Below are 22,153 nucleotides of genomic sequence, written 5' to 3' on the forward strand. Positions count from 1 at the left end.
TGAGTTACTTGTATTTTCCTTTTATTTCAAATGAAATATTTGTATTCCCTATTTATCTTGCACATTTCCACATAGTTATTTAGGATTATTAACAACTTGAGCAGTGATCCTTCCATGAAGCCTTTCGGCGTAATGTGCACTTTGATCACTGTTCCTGCATTATGCTGCTACCAAAGTAAAATACTAGTCAGGCTTTTGCTTGTCATTACCTTACTATGTTAAAGCAATGCAGGGTGAAAATAAATGATCTCCATGCATATTGCAGCACAGATGGATTTACATGTTATCATTCTCCAGGTACAGTGAAGGATCTGTCTTGCACATATATTTTAACATGACCTGAGATGAGTGGCTTTTTTCTCCATGTTTGTGTTTATACATGATGATGAAGATGATGATGATGATGATTCCAGTTGTTAACATGAGGTGGGAGCAGCACATGTGGAGTTTGGGGATCACGTGTGTGCTGAGTGTCCGGGCTGAGGACAGCAGCAGCAGCAGCAGCAGCAGCAGCAGCTCCGCTCCTCTAGGCGGACGCCTCCACTGTAACCACCGCCTCTTTCTCCAACTGCACTGGGACAGATTTATGCAGCAGCTTTTTATTTATGAGCGCCAGTCCACCCTCCAGGACGCCTCTAGGACGGTGTGGCCGCGTAAAGCAAGTGTGAAGACGACATGGGAAGCGCCGTGTGCCCGAGATGACCGAGAGTTTGGTTCAAATAATCACGTCTTTTTGTCGCCAGAGAGGGAAACTTAAAACGAGGCTTGTTTTTGGAGTTCCACCTCCCCTCCTCTCTCCCAGTAGGATTTGATTCAAAGGCGAAAACCAAGATGGCCGCCGATTCCGTGCAGGTAGGAAAAGTTGACAACTGTTGCGAAAAGTGCGCAAACTTGCTCCAGAGTTTCACTTTAAAGTTAGCAAAAAGTTTAATGGTATTAAAGTCGCGTCGGCGTGAGTCGGCGCTGTTTTATTTAACTCAGGGGCCTCAGCTGGATCCCAAAGGGCTGTGTGCGACTGATCCATGGATTGAGGCCTGGGACACAATTATCCAGACGAACTTGTGCTGAAATGTGGAAGTTTAACCGGCTGGAAGTGAACGGACCGGCCGCTGTTGTAAACAGTTGCACCGTTTGTGTTGCCTCAGATTATGGGTGGACATCAGGTCTGTGGTCTGAGAAACCATAACCGAACTGCTAACTAATTGTTGGAAATACACAGTGTCTTACAGTAATTCGGATACCTGCTCAGTTTTCACTTTTAATATTATTAGCAATGTTAAAACAGTGAAAAATGTTAGCATATTCCTGAGGAGCAAGAGTTCACTGGGTTGCTTGGCGTATTTTTTCACACACGTTACAGACCGGATGGGAAAAGAAAGGCAGAAAAAGTCTCTTCTAAGAGGCAAATGCACATTTTTGTCTTGAAAAAGAGTGACTGGAGAGATGCATTAGAGCCATGTCTCATTATGGTCTGTGAGCAGTCATGACTCACTGATTAACTAATGTGGTTTCTGTTGAATGACGTCAGATTGAAATCCATGTTTCTACAATATTGTCGAAAAACTTGCAACTTAAACACGTTTCAAGTCAGATTAAGGGGTGTGTTTATAGTAATGCCCTCTAAAATTCACCTGAAAGCTAAAAATAGCTTGAATACTCTGTTTTCATCATTGCTGGGAGTACTACTACTACTACCAGTACTGATTGCAGCAGATATCAAAGCAGACACAAGTGATGGGTAGTTTCAGTGTTTCCCATTAACATGGTAACACAGGCTGGTACAGACTGAAACCGATCAGTGAGGCTACAGGTGCTGATGACCTGTTATTATGTCAGTGATGCTACTTCACCACAGTCTAATCATAAAATGGTTTATCATACTTGCTGCTACATGGTTGTATATTATAGATGTTACAATTTGAACCCATGGTGCTGCCGTTATTTGGCATGTGCCATAATGATTATGATAGTAATTTCTGCTGTATAATATATTATCAAAACTCTTAACTCATATAAAGCATTTCAGTAATAGTACAGTTACACCGCTGTGGTTTATATAGAGTGGAACCAGATCAGCTCTGCAGAGGAACAGGTGCTTCAGTGCAGTTTGTTCCTCATTCTCCTTTGTAACATTGCGTCATCACAGAACACATCTATTATCTGTCTGCCTCTGAAATGACCATTATCACTGACCTGAAGTGCAGGACATGACCCACAGATTGTCTTGGCATGGGATATATGTAAAGGTGCATTTGTAGGATCTATGCGTATTATCCTGTGTTGCTATTTCTGGTTGCAGCAAAGCACAAGGCTGTGGCCAGTACTATGTAGCCAGCTGTGGGAGTAAGCCTGCTGGGTGTCAGGTTGTAGGCTGAGATAGGCCTCTTGCAGAAATGGCAAGGGCTTGGCTTTTTAGGCATGAGGCTGGAAAGTGGCCTCAACTTTTCCATTGTCCTATTGTCTGAATGGATCCCTTGTTGTTGGACGTGGAGCTTTCAGGAGTCAGGGGCAAGTTAACCCATTTACTGTTAAGGTTCAGACCTCATCTTTGCTTTTACCTTGTAGTTTCCTCTCATGTCTAGAGCACTAAAAGAGCTCCTAAACAAATTCAGCATGTGTAGGTAACAGAATAAGGAATATTTTGAAGGATTTTTACTATTATAACCTGTTGATAGCAGCTCTTGTTTAAGCTAAAGATATAAATGTAGAAATTAGTAGTTTATTTGATAAATTTCATAACAAAAATCTGATCTTTAGTTTTCTCGTATTTTATATATATATATATATATATATATATATATATATATATATATATATATATATATATATATATATATATATGTATATATATATATATATATATGTGTGTGTATATGTAATAATAATAAATGTGTAGTTAAACTATTTTAAACATGAGTATTCTCATTTTTGATATGTTGTGAACTTTGAACATTGCATAGCATGGGGAGTATAGTCACATGGGCAAGAACAGGTTCCTTCCATTCATCACACGCAGAATGCAATGTGCTATGACTAGAAACATTTGCTTACAATTTCTGCTTCACTCATCTTTGAACCTAATAAGTCTCGAGTTCCTAATGTGGCGTCATTCCTATGACTAGGCAATACATTCAAGTAGCAAGAGCTGTAAAGGGCTGTACAGGTAAAAGGCCAATTCAAGGAAGTATTAAAGTTACATAGAAATCAAATGTGAAACCAATCCTGCAAACTAACACTTGCACTTTTTTCTTTTTCTTCTTCTTTTTTTTATATGCTTTTATTTTGATCTCAAATTAAAACACAGACCTTGTGTGTCTACCAGCTGATTTATTTCAATCTTATCAGATTGGCCCCTCATGGACTTCCTTGTATTGTTGTGCAGTAAAGTAGGCCTGTTTGGATGTCCTCATGCTGTCTTCATACCATTTTCTGTAAACAGTTCTACAAACTGTACAAGAAGCTACAGTTTTTCAGGGTAATGAGCTGAAGAAGAGACCAGCTCTTTCCCTGTACTCTGTTCTTCCACTTCCAGGAGTTGTGACCTCTGCTTTACCTATGAGTCATCAAGGAACCTCTGGACCAGAGTGTGAGCAAACTATTGTTTCATCGGAGGTGAGCACCTATAGAGGAGAGTTGGAGGGGGGGGTTTGCTTTACAAGGGCCAGATGAGGTAATGACTAAGCCCGTGGAAATCCCTTAACTTACCAAACTAGATATATTTCCTCAAGAGATCAGTCTGCAAGGAGTAGAAGAGATCAATTTTAGGTTTCCACCAGGGTAACTATTTGGACACACACCTTGACCCACCTTGTTTTTTGATCAGTTTAATTAGTATATGGCGTTAAACAATAGTAAAATAAATGTACATTTACTTCTCTTAAGTAGGAAGTGCATGTGGTCTGTGTTTTAGGCAAGTTGGTATATATCTCAGGTAGTATGGTGCTCTAGTGGGTTGTGTCCTACAGTGACAAACCTGAGATACATACACTGGCAATTATTAAGCACCATCAAAGTTTAACATCGTCTTCAACAAGACTTAATTTCCTTTCTTCAAAGTGGACTTTCTTGTAGTTGATGGGATGTCACCTCACAACTATTCTTATCATCCACTACACAGGAGGGGGTGGGAAAGCCATAGTGGACAGCCAGTGTTATGTTTTTAACTTGGGTTAAATTTAGACACAGTCCTCTCCCTGGAGTGAGATTAGGTCCCATTCTGGGCTGCTGTGACCTCACAAAGTGAGAAGCTAAGAGGGATTTGGCTGTCGCTGCTCAGACGGTTTATCTTCCCCGTTGATGTCAATGGTCTGTCTGAGGGGAAGAAAAGAGAGCGCAAAATGAAAGAGCCCGAGAAAATCGGATACAAGTGGTATGAATGAGCGTGGATTTGGACGCAGCCTCTGTCAGCTATGGTGTAATTTTACCTTTGTGGCAGAGGATACCACTGCTGCTACTAAACAGCGAAACTTCAGCGGAGTTCATGTGAAGATAGTTTAGGTGGTCAGCAGAACATGCGTGGACTGGTTTGTTCAACTGATCTAGAGATGGACCTGGCTGAAACCGATGAAGTCGTGGTAAGGCTAAAGAATCAGTAAAAGCAGAGGTTTTGTTCTGTTGAATCAGTTTATACTAGTACTCAATACCATTAAGCATTTGTGATTTATTTATTTTTTATTTTTGACATTTAAATGGAAGCCTACATATAGGCTTTGAATGAGAATGTGTGTTTTAGTGTGACTTCTTTCCTCCTTAATTTCCAATCAAGGTGGGTGAAATACAGTAGAAAAAGTCACAGATCTTGTGGTAGTCACAGTGTGGAGATGTGGTATTTTTTCTCATCTGTTAATGTCCAGTTTATCAATGGAATATATAAGTAAATAAATAAATAAAAAGGGCAGTGTGTTATTTAGAGTGACCGGAAGATTTTTACAGATAAGTTGTCCAGAACGTCAAGTGTCATCATATAATCACATTGTGTGTTGGTAACTAGTTTGAGCTGTCATTCATACCAAAGTAAAGACAGGCTTTTATATTTTGGTTTGTCATTATACTTATTTGCACTATAATGGCTCATAGGTTGCGATTGAATGTTGATATTTCATAGTTCTAATCAAAAGTTAGTTTTTCTAACTTTGATGATATTTTGAAATCCAGATCAGGTCACAGACTTGTTCCCTGACCAACTAATGGAGCACCGTCAGCGAAACACTGCATTCATCATGACCTTTAAAACTGAAGCCATTCAGGAAGTGGCGTCTAATCCCTCTTTAGTTAAGGTAGTGGCTTTAAGGATGCAGGCCAATGGTGAATGACAGCAGCAGTGAAAACAACATGTACAGAGGCTGGATCAAGTTCAAAACACAGCACACCACCACTGACCTCAGAATACTCCTGTGTCGAATCTTTGAACCCCAGGTTTGGTCACATGGTACTTTTCAGTGTATTTCGGTGATTTGATAATAGTCTGAATGGAAGGATTGTTGATTAAGAAGTATTATTGATCACCTGCTGATTCAATCTGTGGCTCACACAGATTTTACGTGTTATTGTGAGAACCCAATGACTGCTGGGATGAGCTTTGTCTGTAGCTCTCTTTTTGCTGCTGCAAAATAGAAAGACATGCATTTTATGAAGCAATAATTTCAGCTGTTTTGAAACATTGCAAATTGCCTTTCGTCTTGCCCTGAATGTTTCTGTTGATAAGTTCTCTTGCCAGTGTGTACAGTCTGTTTATTGACAAAGTCACTGACCTCTGTATGTTCTCTCTTCTCTCTGTGCTGTCCCATTTTCTCTTCCCACTCGTTCTCCTCCCCCATTGACCTCCTCTAAATTACTTTCCAATCTTAATCTTTTTCCTCCTCCTTCTTTCCTGTCTTCTTTCAGGGGGATGCTAGGGGCCAACTGGTGGCAGAGCGTTTGGGTCTGGGACACAACCTCGACCTCTCCGACACCATGGTTCAGCAAAAGCTGGATGAGATAAAGGAACAGATTCGCCGTGAGATTCGCAAAGAGCTGAAGATCAAGGAAGGTGCAGAAAACCTGCGGAAGGTAAATGTTTTTTTTTTTTTTTTTTTTTTTTTAACAGCAAGTTTTTTTACTCTAGCAATTTGCTCATAAAGGACATAAAATGAGACCAATCAAAACCAAAAAAACTGTAGCAGTAGTTAATTCACCAGAATGTTTTCACTGAACTGTCCTTGTCTGGTAAATGCCCATGTCGCATTAACTGTACACCAGTTCAAGGACAGGCCAACAAAAACTTTAAAGCTCCTCCAGTGTTTCTGAAAACATTATACAATTGTTCAAACAACTTGCTCAATGTAAAATCACATTGTGAAATCATAAATGAATAAAGTGACATTCATGATAAGAAGAGAAAACTTCTTCAGTGAAAAGAGTTTCACTAGATAAATTGTCAGATTTCCTCAAGTCTCCTCCATTCTCCTCTCGTCAGGTTACCACAGACAAGAAGAGCCTGGCTTATGTCGACAACATGCTGAAAAAATCTAACAAGAAAGTTGAGGAGCTTCATCAGGAGCTGCAAGAGCTCAACGCCCACATTGTGGTCAAAGACCCTGAAGAAGTGCTAGGTAACAACCGAAACACGACAGCAAATTTAATTAAAGGTTCAGTAAAAAATTAACCAACTAGTTAAAACGGGTAGCATAACTAGGTGCTGGACTGTGCTTGAGTTTTATACTCAAGCATAGTACATAGTACATACTTGTATAATGTTGTTGTACACCATGTGCTTTTACATGACTCATAGTTATTACATAGAGCTGAGGTGATTAATCTGTGGTTTCAGCTTTGTAATTGTGGGAATTAGCTTATCGTTGGAGTTCAACAACAACAGCGATGTGATGGAATCACCATGGGCTTCAGGTGGCTGTTATGGCCATTTGTGACTATTTTCTAGTATGTTGTGCATCAAACAGTTGATCAAATGGAAATAATCATAATTAATAAATGGCAGAAATGATCATTTTTGCCCAACTTGAGAGGATCTGTCCGGATAGGAATAAGATATAATGTCCAAATCCAGGTGTGCAAAGCTTGTAGAGACGGACCCAAGAGCCCTTGAGACTGTAATTGCTGCAAATCTGTGTTTCAGCACACGTCCACAGGTTTGTGTTGTAGTCTCTGTTTCAGAATTGTTACACCCCTAATAACTGACACTCTTTAATCACTTTATTTCATTTTAACCTGTACAGTCGAGTCATTCTGGCTTTCCACAGGTACTGATTTTAAAGCGATAGTGACAGATTCATAGTCACAAAACGGCAATGAATCCCAAAATGTGTCATTAATTCTTTAGCAAACTGTTGCCTTGATACCGTTGTGTTGTAAATGCAGAGTGTCACTGGGTAAATAATTTTGGCAGCGTAGTGTCAGAACAACATGTATATAAACACACAGAGCACTCTGAGTGTTTGGAGGTGACTCACTCTCCAGAGGCTGACATTGTTGCATACCACATTCCACCGACAGTTACAATGTGCTATGGATTGTTCCCCTCCGAGGCCGTTGAAAGCCTGCTCCTGTGCGTCCGTCGACAACAATAGCATTTGGACAGAGTTTACCTCAACAGCAATGTGTGTTTAACATGGCTTTTGCCTTATTGAGTATTTGTTGGTGGTCAGTGTCCGGGTGAATTCAGGAAGAGAAGGAATGGCATTTGTCTGCCTGTTACCATCACCTCCCCCCTGTACATTAGGAAGTAGATGAGGTGGGGAGTGCATGTGTGTGAGGGAAGGGAGAGGGGGGATTGTGTTAGTAAATGGTTATCTTGAGTGGGAACGAGTTTAGCCTGACTTTGCGACCCCTCCATCTGATGAATGGGGGTATTCTTTTTAAGTGACGTGACGCCAGCTGAATGTCACTGGCTGTCGCAGAATGATGGAGAGGGACTGAGCGCAAGAGACAACTTCTTGAAAAATGTTCGGCTCTTGAATCCGCAAGAGACGGCACTTGTTTCCTGAATTAGTAGGAAGGAGTTGCTCCGTCTCTGCAAGGAGCCAGAATGTGTTTTTGTTCCAGGAGAAAGTTGAGGGGGTTCTGGTTATTCTCTGCTGCTCAGCTGAAGCCAGAAATGGACTAACTTGCTCTCAAGCAGTCCGAGAGCAGCAGCACCTCTGACGCAGGGTCACCGATCAGGTCCCTCTGTCATATGATCTCATTTACAAAGAAACCTGCTCCGACATCTTCAGTTCACTCTCTGAATGCAGTCCAGTCCGTTTTCTTTCTAGTCATCATACCACATCTCAAGCGACAACCACCCTGGCTAGTTTTAGATCCAGTCCTTCAAATCATGATGTAATTGTTTAGAGAGTATTGTTAGCATGTTATTTATCAGATACAGATGGGGTTAATCTGAGGGAGGGTTCCCCTTGTCAGCTTTCCAGCAGTGACATCAGCCCTGCAGATATTCAGTAGCTCACTATCTTGTCCTCCGGCCCGTGTTGGGATGGGGGTGTGTGTGTGTGTGTGTGGGGGGGGGGGGGGGGGGGGGGTCCTTGAATTCTTGGCTCAGTGTGACCTTGACTAAACCGCACCCTCCATGCAGAGAGGAAAGCCCCGAACGTAAACTAGATGACATACGCAGGACTGTGGCATGTGTGTTTCTAAGCATGCCTTTGTCATTTACACTAACAGCTTTCACATGACGCACCAACTTAACATGGTCTTATTGTACTTAAGTCAGTGTGACTCTACAGAGTCTTTATAGTGCAGTGTGATTTTTCTGTTTAACCCTAAGCCTTTGTCAAATTCACAAGCTTTCCTACAGATACATATTTTGTGTCCACTCTGTTTTTGCTGTGTCGCCCTGCCTGTGTGTGTCCCTGTATAGAAGAGAGTTGCTCTAACATCCTCCCCTTCTGCCTGTTAACAGACAGCTCACCAATGATGCTCTCTCAGCTTATTAAACGTCATTAGATGACTCATAAAGACTTTTAGTCCAAAGAATGACAGGCCTTCCCTTTGCCCATCTCCTGCAGGTGTTCAAAGGAATCATTAGGCAGTGTTTTAATGAAACATTTAGAGTGGATGAATCACAGACCTGCCTGCTGGTTATTGTTTGTGTTTGGTAGCGTCTTTAAGATTAACTGATTTTTCAAATCATTGGTATTTTATGTAACGTGAGTTAGGTTCACTTAGTTAGACTCAAGTCACCTTCAGGAGAAGGACTTTTTTTAATACCTTAGACTATTTGTAATGTCATGTGACGTTGTTTTCATGGGACTTAAAGAAAAGATAGATCTAAAATATTTGAGTTATTTACAGAATGGGCTTATACTTTGCAGATTATAGTGCCAAATTGCAGCAGTTGTGTTTTGGATTTGGCATCTCTTTTTTTCTAAGACTAGTTCCTTTAAGACAGCCTTGACTGTGAAACTGAACTTGCAAGTCAAGTCAGGAGAAGTCAGGCAGGTTTTTTTGCCCACCTCACCTGTGTGTGTGTGTGTATGTGTCAGAGAGAGAGAGAGGCAGAGAACATTTTGCTCTGTGATCAGTCTGGGGAGGGGTTTTCTCTTTACTTGTCGAGTCCAGACATGACCAAAAAAAAAACAAAACACAACACATCAGCGAGCTCATCCTCTAAAACGATGGTCCAGCTCGGGGGTCGGATGATTTTTGTTTTGGTTAAATCTGGTTCCTGTAGCTTTGTGTTGTCCCAGCAGCCTGTAGGGTCTTAAAAAAAAAGCAATGTAATAAAACTGACATTGTGTTTACACCCTATTTGCATATAGAACAATGTAACCAGTATCGGTAGTTGTCTGCAAGTTCACACTTGTTTTTTTTTATTTCTCCCCTCAATTGCTCATAATAGAGATGGCCGCAGGGTTCTCTCTGCTGTTACAGTTAGACAAGACTTGAGGAATGAAGAGATGAGATTGAAAAATGAAAAATTCCTTTGCATTAGCAGCTATCACGTTTGTATTATAGCTCTTGATTGTCAAAGAAGAATCAAGTCAGATTCAAGCCAAACTGAATATTTGTGTCTTGTAATCCTGACTCTATTGTCTGTGCCTGCATAATGGAGCAATAAGGTCACAGTTACATCCAGTTAAACTGAGCAGTACCTTCCTTAACTACTACACACCCAAAATTGCTATCAGTCTGGAATTAGGATTATTTTACTCGTCTTTGTTATAGACTTCTGTTGTTGCCTAAGAACTGTTAAAAACTCATCAGCCAGAAATACCACTCTACTCTGTAAGATGTTTCTTAATTCCAAAAAAGCTTCGCATTGCAAATATTGCTTTGAATGGCCATTACATTGTGCAGAGGCCTGTTGCAGTTTGTTGCATATGTGCAAGATTTTGACACTTCAGCAAGATTAGAGTGTTTCACAGCATTTGGGGGATTATTTTTTGAAACATCCTGACCAAGCTATTAGGAAGGAAGACATGTTATCCATGTTTGGCAAATGTATTTTTAATTATTTTTGGGCAATGACAATTAACATATGTACAAAAACGCTAATCCAGGTTGCAGAATCACAGTCATTATGGGTGAGTTGTGGACATTCATCATTGCTATTAGTTTCTGTGCAGGGATGGATGGAAATATACTTAGAAAATGACCAAAGTTGTGATTTAATGTGTTAACGTGTCGAGTTTGAAATCTTGACAGAGGGAGCCAGATGGAGTCAAACCTAATGAATCCATTATGTGAATGTTAGGTGAATTTGCCACCTGATCCATTTCCATAAGCAGTGGTATAGGTCATATTGCAGAGCTGCTGGACTGTTTAGCTAACTTCATAATGGCTTGCTGCCAAAAATAACACTTGCATGTTGAGTTTCTATTTGCAGCGAGTGCACAGTCGTGACAAACTCCAGCACCACGACCAGATCTTTGGTTATTTCAAAGCCTTACAATCCTAACTTATACTTTTTTCCTCATCTTTACCCAGAATGCCCTTTGACCCCAGATACCCCCAACACGTACACCAGCAGCAGCAGCCGCCTTGCCGCCCTGAAACGACAAAATGACATCGAGCTCAAGGTCAAACAGGGTGCTGAGAACATGATTCTGATGTACTCCAATGGGTCGTCTAAGGTAGGAATCAAGCAGGTGAAGGTTCTTCTGGCATTCAGGTCTCAGCTGCTTCACATCAGGCATGTGGAAAAATGTTATAATCGATGACTAAGAATCCTCACTTTAACCAAACGTATCTCAGAAGATGCAACAGTAAAAGCATTATGCAAACTGACTGTTTTAAACTGTGCATCAGTTTAGAAATCTACTTCCTGGTTCAACTTCCAGTTCTCCTAATTACCATAGTTGTCATACATGTGTTCAGATTAGTTTTTCACGTTCATTGTTTCTTGTGACCATTCATTACATTTGTCTATTGGTTGTGACCTTTTTAGCCACATATATTGTTTTAACCCTTACCCTCTTTATTTGAATAGTTTCTGCAGGCATAATAAGAGGAAGAAGATTCACACTCTTACAAGTGTGAAAAACTTCTGTTAACCTACTAATGATCTTTTTAGGTGTTACCCCCCCTTAAGCTGGGTTTGACTTAACTACTGCCTTATTCAAAAACTAACTGACTCCTGGTAGAAATACTGTGTTCCCCAATTAAAACTTTAGTGAGCACAGTGAAGTAAGTACTTTTTTGGCCAAAGCTACAAAAAAAGACTCAAGGGCTAATAAATGTAAACTGTAATGTATTTTGAAGTATCTTTTCAGCAATACAAGAGGAGTAACAAAAGTATCCATAACACTAATAATCAAGTTTGAATTCACTCTTGAGATTCTGATCCTGTTAAAGTGAAAGTAAATGAAACACTATCTATGAGAAAGGTGCCATCGTCATACCCATTCCCAGTTAGAGGAGCGGCTTCCAGTCTGCAGATAGTAGATACATGGCATGTTTGCTTTCAAAGCTTCACTGTAGGGGAGGAGGAAACACGAGAAGGTGCTGACACATACTGCGTGTCATATGCATCTCTGTTTGTTCACAAAGCTCTTACAGCTCTTGCAGACCTGCTTATGCTTAGCATGAGAAAAACTATAATTTAGTTGGCGTGTGTCACAAGGACTTATCACAGCAGCTGGAACACTGTCAGCCTCTCATACTCATCCTGACCCTTGTGTCTGTCAGTGGTAATTAAAGCCACTTTGTAGTAGTAGGTAGACACTTTAGTAAAGTGTATGGTTTCAGTAGAGTCATCTCTGCATGTTCTTATGTTTGTCTATGAATGCATCAGCTGTAATTTGATGTAGTGATCGATTCAGTTTTTCACATGTTCCTTTTCTGTTTTGGGAAATATTGGGAAATATTTTCTGTTTTGCAAGCTGAGATCAATAGCACTGTCACAACTGTACACTATTAGTGGATACTGGTTAGCTAAGCATAAAGAGTTTACCTGACAGTAGCAAAATTAGTCTACCAGCACTTGTGTTTCTTTTTTATAAATGCATATATGTATGATAACTGAGGATAAAGGACAACAAGATGTGGTTTCATTGGGGATTTGTGTACATCTGTATCTTGGCCAGGTGTAAGAAATGGTCCAGGAAATCACTGTGTCTGGCCAAGAAAAGGTCTGGCACATAAAACGTTATGACAAAATATTGTTTTTAATTTTTCGGGACAAAAGTATCGACTTGGACAGTATTGATTTCAAAATGTTGAACTAACATTGGAACTGCTGAAAGTCCCTTTTTCTGTTTGTCTACATCCTGCGATCAACACCTCACATGCTCTCAAAACCTGTGTCATGGAAATCAGAACTGATTTTAAATATCAGTCAGAAAGGGGGGAGTTGAACTTCACGCAACCAGGTATTCAGATTTTGTGTTCAGGTTAGTGTGGTGGTGAAATAATGAATAATTGTACATTTAAAATGGGCATCAGTAAAGGAGACTGAAAAGTTCTACATGACCTCGACAGCCTGTCTGGCCAGGGGAGGGCAGTGTTTTGACTGCCTTCGGTCAGACAGAGGGACGGAGGCACCTTCCAGTTGGAAATAGTCCTGTCCTGATGTCAGAGGAAATGAGTGTTGGACAGAGGTCTTTCCTGCGCGCGCCGCCATCAACAACCAGGGTTTAAACTGCAGAGGAATTTTGGGTGGAGTTTGCTTACTTCACTCTTTAAGTGTGTGTGTGGGTATTACTGTGAGTTTGTGTATTTGCACGTATGAGACGGTCAGCAATTACATCCTCCTTTTTTTTTGGTTCCTTTTTGTGAATCAGATTTTCCATATGGTCATTAGTACTTCAGTCCCAATAAAGGGCATGAACTGGCGTCCTGGCTGTATTTGTTAAAACACAACACAATGAGTGTGGAGAGATGACGTGTATTAGAGGGCATCTGACACCCGGTGTCCAGGGTTATTCTGCTCAGAAGACAAAACATTGATAAAACCTTAATCATGAATGTCTCTTTTTCACTTGAAGGATCGTAAGTTGCTAGCAACAGCCCAGCAGATGCTACAGGACAGCAAGACTAAGATCGAGTTCATCAGGATGCAGATCCTCAAGGCCAGTCAGGCCAGTGAGCTGAGCTTCGAGAACAATGATGTGATGGGTGAGCCTGAGCTTGCATTTAATGATCAACTAGAATTGTCAGCAAAGTTTCTGTGGACAAGTGCTTGTTGCTAACTGAAACAGAAACACGTGTCCACACAAAGGACATAAACAACATCCTTCTTTGTCGTCCAGACAAGCCCATCATCAGCCCATTAGACCTACGGGTGGAGGAGTTGTGTCATCATGCCAGAATAGAGTCTGCTGTAGCAGAAGGAGCTAAGAATGTCATGAAACTCCTGGGCTCAGGAAAAGTAACAGAAAAGCGAGCACATTCAGAGGTAGGTGATGATTTGTATGTGAATTCATATAAAAATGACATTTTCTACCACCCTTCTAATTCAAAAGCAATTTGATGCGAGCACAATGAGATTCTCATCACTTTAGACCTGATACAGTTAAAACGAAAAGCGATCAGTGCTGTACTACTGTTTGCTGTAAACTACAATAACCTGATCATTTGTGTTTCTCTTTTTATTCCATGCTTCTGCAACTGTTTTACTCTTCATTTCTTAATTTTCCTTCCCTTTCTTTTCCTCCCTCTGTACATCCCTCCTTCCTCTGTCCAGGCCCAGGCTCGTTTTAATGAATCCAGTCAAAAGCTTGATCTCTTACGATACTCCTTGGAACAACGCCTCAATGAATTACCTAAAAACCACCCTCGTAGCAGCAGCATCATAGAGGAACTGTCTATGCTCTCGTCACCAGCCCTCAGTCCTAGATCCAGCATCATTTCCACACAGAACCAGTACAGCACCGTCACCAAACCAGCAGCACTCACAGGTATTTGGACCAAGGGCATACTGTAATGATGCTCTTTGAAAGACTATTTGAGATCATTTACACTCTGATATCTGAGCCGTATCTTAATTGTTCTTAACCAGAAATAGAGCAGAAATAGAATATCTGGGTTAATGCATATGTTATTAATTGATGGCTGGATTGGCTCCTTTTCCACCCTTTTGGAAACATCTCATATTTTCAAGGGTTTAATGTTGTCTTTTAAATCTTTTCTGTCTTGTTGCTTCTCAGACAACATCGTTGGCTAATTGATGATGTGTATTTTCATTTCTCAGCTGATGACTTTTGTTGTTATCTAAAAAACTCAGCTCTTAGGTTTGAGATTGCAAGTAGAATGGTGAATGTTTTGGGCCTAAAACGAGTTTGTTGAACCTGAATTGGAGTAGTCTCCCGCACAAATCAAGCCTGACCTAACTAAGCAAACCATCATAATACTAATCACAAATAATAACTTTTACCTAAAAGTATATTTGAATACATAAGTCAGATAAGATGTTTAAAATTAGATAAGTGAACACTTGGAATTATTTTATATTATATTCTTAATATTATAATTATAGTATGAATATGTTTCAACTTTCAGGCACATTAGATGTCAGGCTCATGGGCTGTCAGGACCTTTTGGAAAATGTCCCAGGCCGTTCCAAAGCAGGATCCTCCCCACTGCCCGGCTGGAGTCCCAGCGAGACGCGCTCATCCTTTATTAGCAGAGCAAACCGAAACCGCAGCGCAAGCTCAAGGAACCTGACAAAGAATGAGGAGCTCTCCAGTAAGTAGATCTGACCTTGTATAGTGTCCTCGTAGGGCAAACATTGAAAACTAATGTTGTGTTTACATTAAGCTTCATCATGCTTAACCAATAAAGTCACAGCTGGACCATAACAGATTTGTAAAATGAACAATGAATTTACCTCATCTGTCAAGTGAATTACAGTCACAATCATGCTTGTGCACCTTCACGTGGTGGCAAATCCCTGGGCAAATGGCGTCAGGGTCAGTCATTCTGCACAAGCCACTGGGCAAAATGAAGAAGAATCCCAGCTATGTGACTTTAAAGAAAAAAATCTGAACTTAAAGCGAATATGTTGTGAAAGACTTCACCAGCAGCTGGGTAACAGCCAGTCGCTAGTGTCTTGAGCCCAGCGGAAATAGAAGCAAAGTGTCTTCTGCCCCAAAGAAAGAAGAAGCACGAGTTTGTGCATTGTTAATGTGTTTAACTAAAAGTGAGTATGTGTCCTCAGATGAGATCAGTGCAGTGTTGAAGCTGGACAACACAGTAGTTGGACAGACAAGTTGGAGACCAGTCAGCAACCAGGCCTGGGACCAGAAGTTTACATTGGAGCTAGACCGGGTAACTAACACACACACACACACACACACACACACACACACACACACACACACACACACACACACACACACACACACACACATAAACACACAACACAGCCTCTGACCTACACTGAAGCTGTTGACTCAATGTTGTGTTGTGTGTACATGTGTTTGTTGTTTGTTGTGTGCGGCTGTGTCCTGTAGTCTCGAGAGCTGGAGATCTCGGTGTACTGGCGTGACTGGCGTTCACTGTGTGCCGTCAAGTTTCTGCGGCTGGAAGATTTCCTGGACAACCAGCGTCATGGAATGTGTCTGTACCTCGAGCCACAAGGGATGCTGTTTGCCGAGGTAGACACACAAACACACCACGTCGTTTAATTCCATATAAGGGTATCAAGTAATTGAATGTTTAACTACATCTATCGGTAATGGAGGTGACGACTAAAAGCTGTATTTTTAAATAAAAAAATGTCATGACTTTTGTTTAGGTAACATTTTTCAACCCAGTCATTGAGAGACGACCAAAGCTGCAAAGACAGAAGAAGATTTTTTCAAAGCAGCAAGGTGAGTCATGGCTGACAACACTTACACTCGTGATTTTCAAGCAGCTGTGACAGAAACCTACATAAATCGTTTTATTCATGTTTGGTATTTGCCAGTCTGCATAATTACATTAATATTCGTAGTTTTTTGTTTTTGTTTTTGTTTTTACAGATGTATTACTATAATAACAGATTTTTTTTCCCCACTTTCTTTGACAAACATCATGAAACAACTTGTCTCCACTTCCTTGTTTTTGTGTCTTTTTTACGCTGTCTCACTCAGGTAAGACCTTCCTACGAGCCCCTCAGATGAACATCAACATCGCTACCTGGGGACGCCTGGTAAGAAGAGCAATACCAACTGTCAGCTCCAATTCCTTCAGTCCGCAGGCCGCTGAGACTGGGCCCAGCAGTCTACCTGGATCACCCACACCAAGCAGGTACTCAGACACACACACACATATTAAAACTCACAGTAAAATTTAAAAGCTGGGTGTGAAAATCATGCATCAATTAGAGCCACTGTAGGTGATGTGAAAAGCACATAGATTTAAGTTTAAGTCACAGTATTTGAATTATCTGTGTCCTCACTAAGCTATATCTCTGTCCATACACAGTGACCCACTAGTGACCAAGCTGGACTTTGACAAAGATTCCACCCCAGGACGCAAACACTACCCAGTGCATCATGACATCCGGGAACCACTGGTGCAGGACAAGATGCCTGACAAAGAGGAAGTACAGGTACAGTGTGCAGGGAATTACAAGTATTGTTGATAAGGCAGCCTCGTGAGTGGCGTTTGCGAGAACAGGCACCATGCTCTGTGCTTAAAAACAATGCTTCATTCCTGTAAATGTCTAACAGAGTACTTTCCTGTGCCGCAGACCTTTCCCAGTTAGACAAGAAAAGCCTGTGTAGAAACAAGATTAGATCCCCAAACAAAGTAATTTCATGCAAAATCAGAGATAGTAGCCGTGCACAGATGTAACCACAGTTCTCCAGTAAGAACAGTGACTGAACTATATATTCTACCCTTTTTACATTGGTTCCATCGTCCTGCTCTGTGTTACATCTCTGCAGGATGCACTCGCCTCCTTTGACTTCCTGAACAAGAGAAACAGCATGGCAGTGAAGCAAGACCTGGACGGAGTGGTGGAGCAGGAGATCCAGCACCCAGGCCTGGAGATCACCATCCAGAAGGAAACAAGGATAAGGTAGGAAAATCACATGCAGGGTCAGGTTTGTGATGCTTCTCAAACCTTTTGCTGCTGTGCTGCATTAGGAAACAATCATTTGGCACAGAAAGACTGTAAGCATCAACCTTGTTGGCAACCTGCCACCACGTTTCTATTGTTAGTCATCAAGTCGATTTCCATGCTGTGACTTATGCAGAAAGTAACCAGTGAAATCATTTCAAGTGTGAATGCTGCCCCCTGGCTTTGACTCCTGACACTTTCAGTCTACATATTGCATGTTACTGATTCCAACTTTTATCTCCCTCCAGGGAGGAAGAGCAGTTCCACTTCAATCTCCAAGACTTTAAATGCGTTGCAGTCCTTGGACGCGGTCACTTTGGAAAGGTACAATTAATGTGTTCGACTTAGCGTCTATTGAAACATTTCCTTCATTATTTATGAACCTGTCTGTAAATGTTCTTGTGGATTTTTAATTAATGATAATTCAAGTTCAGTTTCCCTGAGCTGTGTTGTGTTCCTCTGCCTCCCCTCTGCAGGTGTTGCTAGCAGAATATAAAAGTACAGGAGAGATGTTTGCTATCAAAGCTCTGAAGAAAGGAGACATTGTGGCTCGTGATGAGGTGGACAGGTAAACATTTTCAATTCGCACCAACACAAGACTGTCAACATAAAATCGCACGTTTATGTGACGTCTTTCTGTAGAAATAAATATGTTATCCACCTGCGTTGATGTCATTCATGATTTATTTTCTTCCCGTTTTCAGTCTGATGTGTGAGAAGAGGATTTTTGAAACCGTCAACTGCGTCCGCCACCCGTTCCTGGTCAACCTGTTTGCATGTTTCCAGACACAGGAGCATGTGTGTTTTGTCATGGAGTACGCAGCGGGAGGCGATCTGATGATGCATATCCACGCTGATGTTTTCTCTGAGCCCAGGGCCGTGTAAGTGACCACAGTATTGATCCATGTCTGCAAATCCTCACTGTAAATTGTCTTGTGATGAAGGATTTATGAGGAGCAGCAGGATGTCTTGTTTCAAATCAGCTCGTGGGTGCCTTGTTTGTTCATTCACATCAACAGTCTGACAACACAGAGATTCATTTAATTTCTACTGGTCTATTTAAACCTTGCCTCACTGTGTACTTGGTTTTCTTTGTATCTGTTGGATTTTTTAATTGCTCTAGTAAAACCTTATTACCTAATCTACCTGGTGTTTTGTACCTTCAGATTTTATGCAGCCTGTGTCGTATTGGGATTACAGTTCTTACATGACCACAAGATTGTGTACAGGTAAAGTTAGTGAAATATTTTCATTCTGAAAACCTGCTTCCATTAGTATGTTTTAAGTTCCAAAAAGATATTTCTGTAATTTGCAGAGATTTGAAGCTGGATAACCTGCTTCTGGATACAGAGGGCTATGTAAAGATTGCTGACTTTGGACTTTGCAAAGAAGGTAAAAGGAGATTTCATCAATCGAATCACTTCAGTCTTTAAATAGTGTTATAGTGGTTTGTCCTGCACATGTATCCAACTTTGGATTTACTCAGCTTTTCATCACCTTTTACTGTCAACGCCTTCGCTGTAAAGTGTCTGTAGAGGGTAAATTACCAACGTTAGTTAATACTGTTTATTATGCATTCTCATGCTCTTTTTGTATTTTTGTCACTTGTCATACAAAGAAATTAACAACAAAGGGCCTTACAGTTGCAGCTTACAGTTATAACACCGTCCTCTGGTAAGGAACTTTGTCTGTTTTGTTTTCAGGAATGGGTTTCCGAGACCGTACCAGCACATTTTGTGGCACGCCGGAGTTTTTAGCTCCAGAGGTTTTGACTGAAACGTCGTACACACGCGCTGTGGACTGGTGGGGACTGGGCGTCCTTATCTTTGAGATGCTGGTTGGAGAGGTGCATGTTCCCTCACTAGTATACATTTGTAATTTTAATTTACGTTGCATAGTGTGACATTATTTGATCCATTCAGTGCTTTGCATCAACACACACACAGTATTCAACAGTCTCATCTTCTGTTTGTTTCAGTCGCCCTTCCCCGGTGACGATGAGGAAGAAGTGTTTGACAGCATTGTTAACGATGAAGTCCGCTACCCGCAGTTCCTGTCTACTGAGGCCATTTCCATCATGAGGAGGGTGTGTAGCTAGACTGAGAACAAAGCAGTCGATCTCACGACTAAATTTAAAACAGTCGATTATTCACTAAGTGCTTCAGTGCTTCAGAGCTTCAGAGTGTGTCTATGGTTACTATACTGTCTTTTTTTTATATTGCCTTTTTCTCCTCGTGCTCAGCTTTTGAGAAGAAGTCCAGAACGACGTCTTGGAGCAGGAGAAAGAGACGCGGAGGAGGTTAAGAAACATCTATTCTTCAGGGTGAGGAAAGACAAAATTGAACGTTGATAGTTTGCTGATTAAATTAATTATTAATAAAAAGAAAACCACTTATGTTAACTTCTGTTTGTTTTGGGTTTTTTTGGCAGAACGTGGATTGGAACGGACTCTTGGCCAAGAAGGTGAAGCCACCGTTCGTGCCGACCATCCAGGACGCCAATGACGTCAGCAACTTCGATGATGAATTTACCTCAGAGGCTCCGATCTTAACCCCACCCAGGGAACCCCGAGTGCTGAACTCCGAGGAGCAGAACATGTTCTCTGACTTTGATTACATTGCTGACTGGTGTTAGCTTCACCTGAACACCCCCCTCCAACACACACACACACACACACACACACACACACACACACACACACACACACACACACACACAGACTCACACTGTGAACCAACCAACACAGCAGTGACTGTAGCTTCACATCTTTTTAAAACTCTCCTCTTTCCTGCCCAAAATGTTGAGGAGGAGCAGTGGACCTGGCAAAACTCTGTGCCATTGAGAAGAAATATCAGCTGCCTCTCAAGATGCCCCACCTACGTTTTTTTTAATCCACATGAAGAATGCTTTTAAAAAGAAAACACACCTAAAACAAACAAACAGGAAACTGGTGTTGGAGAGTTGAGGAGAAGCGATGATTTGTCTTCCTGCACGTTGTTGGCATCTTATGTTGCCTGATCCCTGAGATGAACTTGGGCAACATCACAATCATGTTATTCAGTGTGACTGTCGTCAGTGTTTTCGTCTGTACAGATTATATTCAGTCTTGTATTTTATTGTTGTTTTCTTTCTTTATTTGTAGAGCCCCCTAGCTTAAGGACATTTAACTCACTGTTTCTGCCACAGTCATGTCTGAAACTGGTGTTCGGTGAGTTTAAAATGCTTAAAGCATCGTCACGGACCGGTCCAACTCAAACAAACATCTTGACGACTACTACTGCTGCTTCTTGACTTGAAAACTAAGTACGAGTCTTCACACTACATTTGCTTTTGTGTACGGCCCCAGCGCTTGTCCACAACTCAGTTTGACACCTTATTTCCTTCTTCACTTGAAATTGCATGTTTGCATGCAAGAACCCACAGCTTGTTAATAGCCTGTAATATAAAACAACAGTCCGTTCAGTGTCGCATAATACATAAGCTGTTTCGTTTTATTTGGATGTTTCAAATTGGAAATGAGTTGATTAAAAATTCTAAATAGTTCACGTCTTTCTGATGCCATCTAGTGGCTCAACAGTTGACATTCAGCTGAACTCAGTTCGAAAGTGTTAAGTGCTGCATGTTGCTGCAGTAGATTTAACACTCTTATTTAAAGTAAAACCGTAAAATCTAAATAATTCTTTTGTCAGAGCTGAATTCAGTTGGATTTCAGCACCTGTTTTGGGTTTTTTATTCCTCATTGAAGAAGTCGTGATGGAGCAGACAGTTTTCTTTACCTCAGTGAAATGACACACACTAGTGAGTCGCACCGTTACAGCTACACTACCAAATTTATCCTGTCCCTCCTGAAGCAGCAAACGAACAAGTCTTCGTTGGGGGAAAGAGGGAAGGACAGACTGATGGACTGAACCTGAACCCAGTGACAGATTAACCAAATGTGCAAAAACGCACGGGCTGAGCTCTTCTTATGGGAAAGTACAAAACAGTTATTTTAGGTCTCTGTCAAAATGCCATTAAATGCTTCCCACACTGTTCTGTGATTCAGTTTCAAGCGGGCGCAGTGAACCCAGCTGGTGACTTTGTCAGTTTGCAGTTTGTTAAATATGAATCGACTCAAACGTCGCAGACTTGTTAATATGTAATCACTACAGGGGAGGGCAGGGTATATTATATACATACTGTATGTACACAGTTAAACTGAAAGCACTAATTTTATCAATAGTTTTAATTATCTGGATTTCTTAATGATGAACATAGATTGTAAAAAAAAATTTTTTTATTCTTTGCTTGTGCATGTTGCTGCCAGAACAGATATAAAGATTGTGGATGGTACACCAAAACTCGAATCACAAATGTTGCTGTTCACCCTGGTGTAAAAAAAAAGAAAAAAAAAAAGGTGTTTCTTCAGTCGTTGTTGCTCATCATGGATGCACAAATTAAACATTTTTAATAGTGGCTTTACTTTTATTTGTAGCCCTTCAGTTGAAAACCTCATAGTTTGGTCTGATTGTGGCCGTTTTCACTCTGGAAAAATCTGACTTTTCTTTCCTTCTAGAAAACATTTAATTTACAAAAGACCAGAGTAATAGGTTTTATGTAAACAAATATTTAATGGTCTTCAAACCATGAGCTGATTATTATGCTTTAATGAAAATCTTTTATTTTAAATTACTT

At 40.9% G+C, this 22,153-nt stretch overlaps 1 protein-coding gene across 1 annotated transcript; it reads left to right on the top strand.

Moving 5' to 3' along the window:
• Positions 1–503: 503 nt before the first annotated feature.
• pkn2 (protein kinase N2) lies at positions 504–21,511 on the top strand. The gene is made up of 23 exons (XM_026374577.2): positions 504–852; positions 5,884–6,048; positions 6,455–6,590; positions 10,921–11,066; positions 13,419–13,548; positions 13,683–13,828; positions 14,117–14,330; positions 14,932–15,117; positions 15,590–15,699; positions 15,885–16,028; positions 16,169–16,244; positions 16,506–16,662; positions 16,840–16,966; positions 17,304–17,437; positions 17,728–17,803; positions 17,956–18,047; positions 18,184–18,360; positions 18,646–18,708; positions 18,795–18,871; positions 19,183–19,325; positions 19,458–19,565; positions 19,722–19,802; positions 19,910–21,511. The coding sequence occupies exons 1-23, from the start codon at positions 832–834 to the stop codon at positions 20,111–20,113; spliced, it is 2,913 nt and encodes a 970-aa protein (XP_026230362.1). The 5' UTR covers positions 504–831; the 3' UTR covers positions 20,114–21,511.
• Positions 21,512–22,153: the final 642 nt, after the last annotated feature.

Source organism: Anabas testudineus, chromosome 17, assembly GCF_900324465.2.
Source record: "Anabas testudineus chromosome 17, fAnaTes1.2, whole genome shotgun sequence".
NCBI classification, from domain to species: Eukaryota; Metazoa; Chordata; class Actinopteri; order Anabantiformes; family Anabantidae; genus Anabas; species Anabas testudineus.

Excerpts from the sequence above, each read along its gene's own strand:
- pkn2 (XM_026374577.2), top strand. The coding sequence starts at position 832 with ATGGCCGCCGATTCCGTGCAG. Across the intron at positions 13,829-14,116 it reads AAAAGCGAGCACATTCAGAG|GCCCAGGCTCGTTTTAATGA; the intron begins GTAGGTGATGAT and ends TCCTCTGTCCAG. Across the intron at positions 16,663-16,839 it reads GGATCACCCACACCAAGCAG|TGACCCACTAGTGACCAAGC; the intron begins GTACTCAGACAC and ends GTCCATACACAG.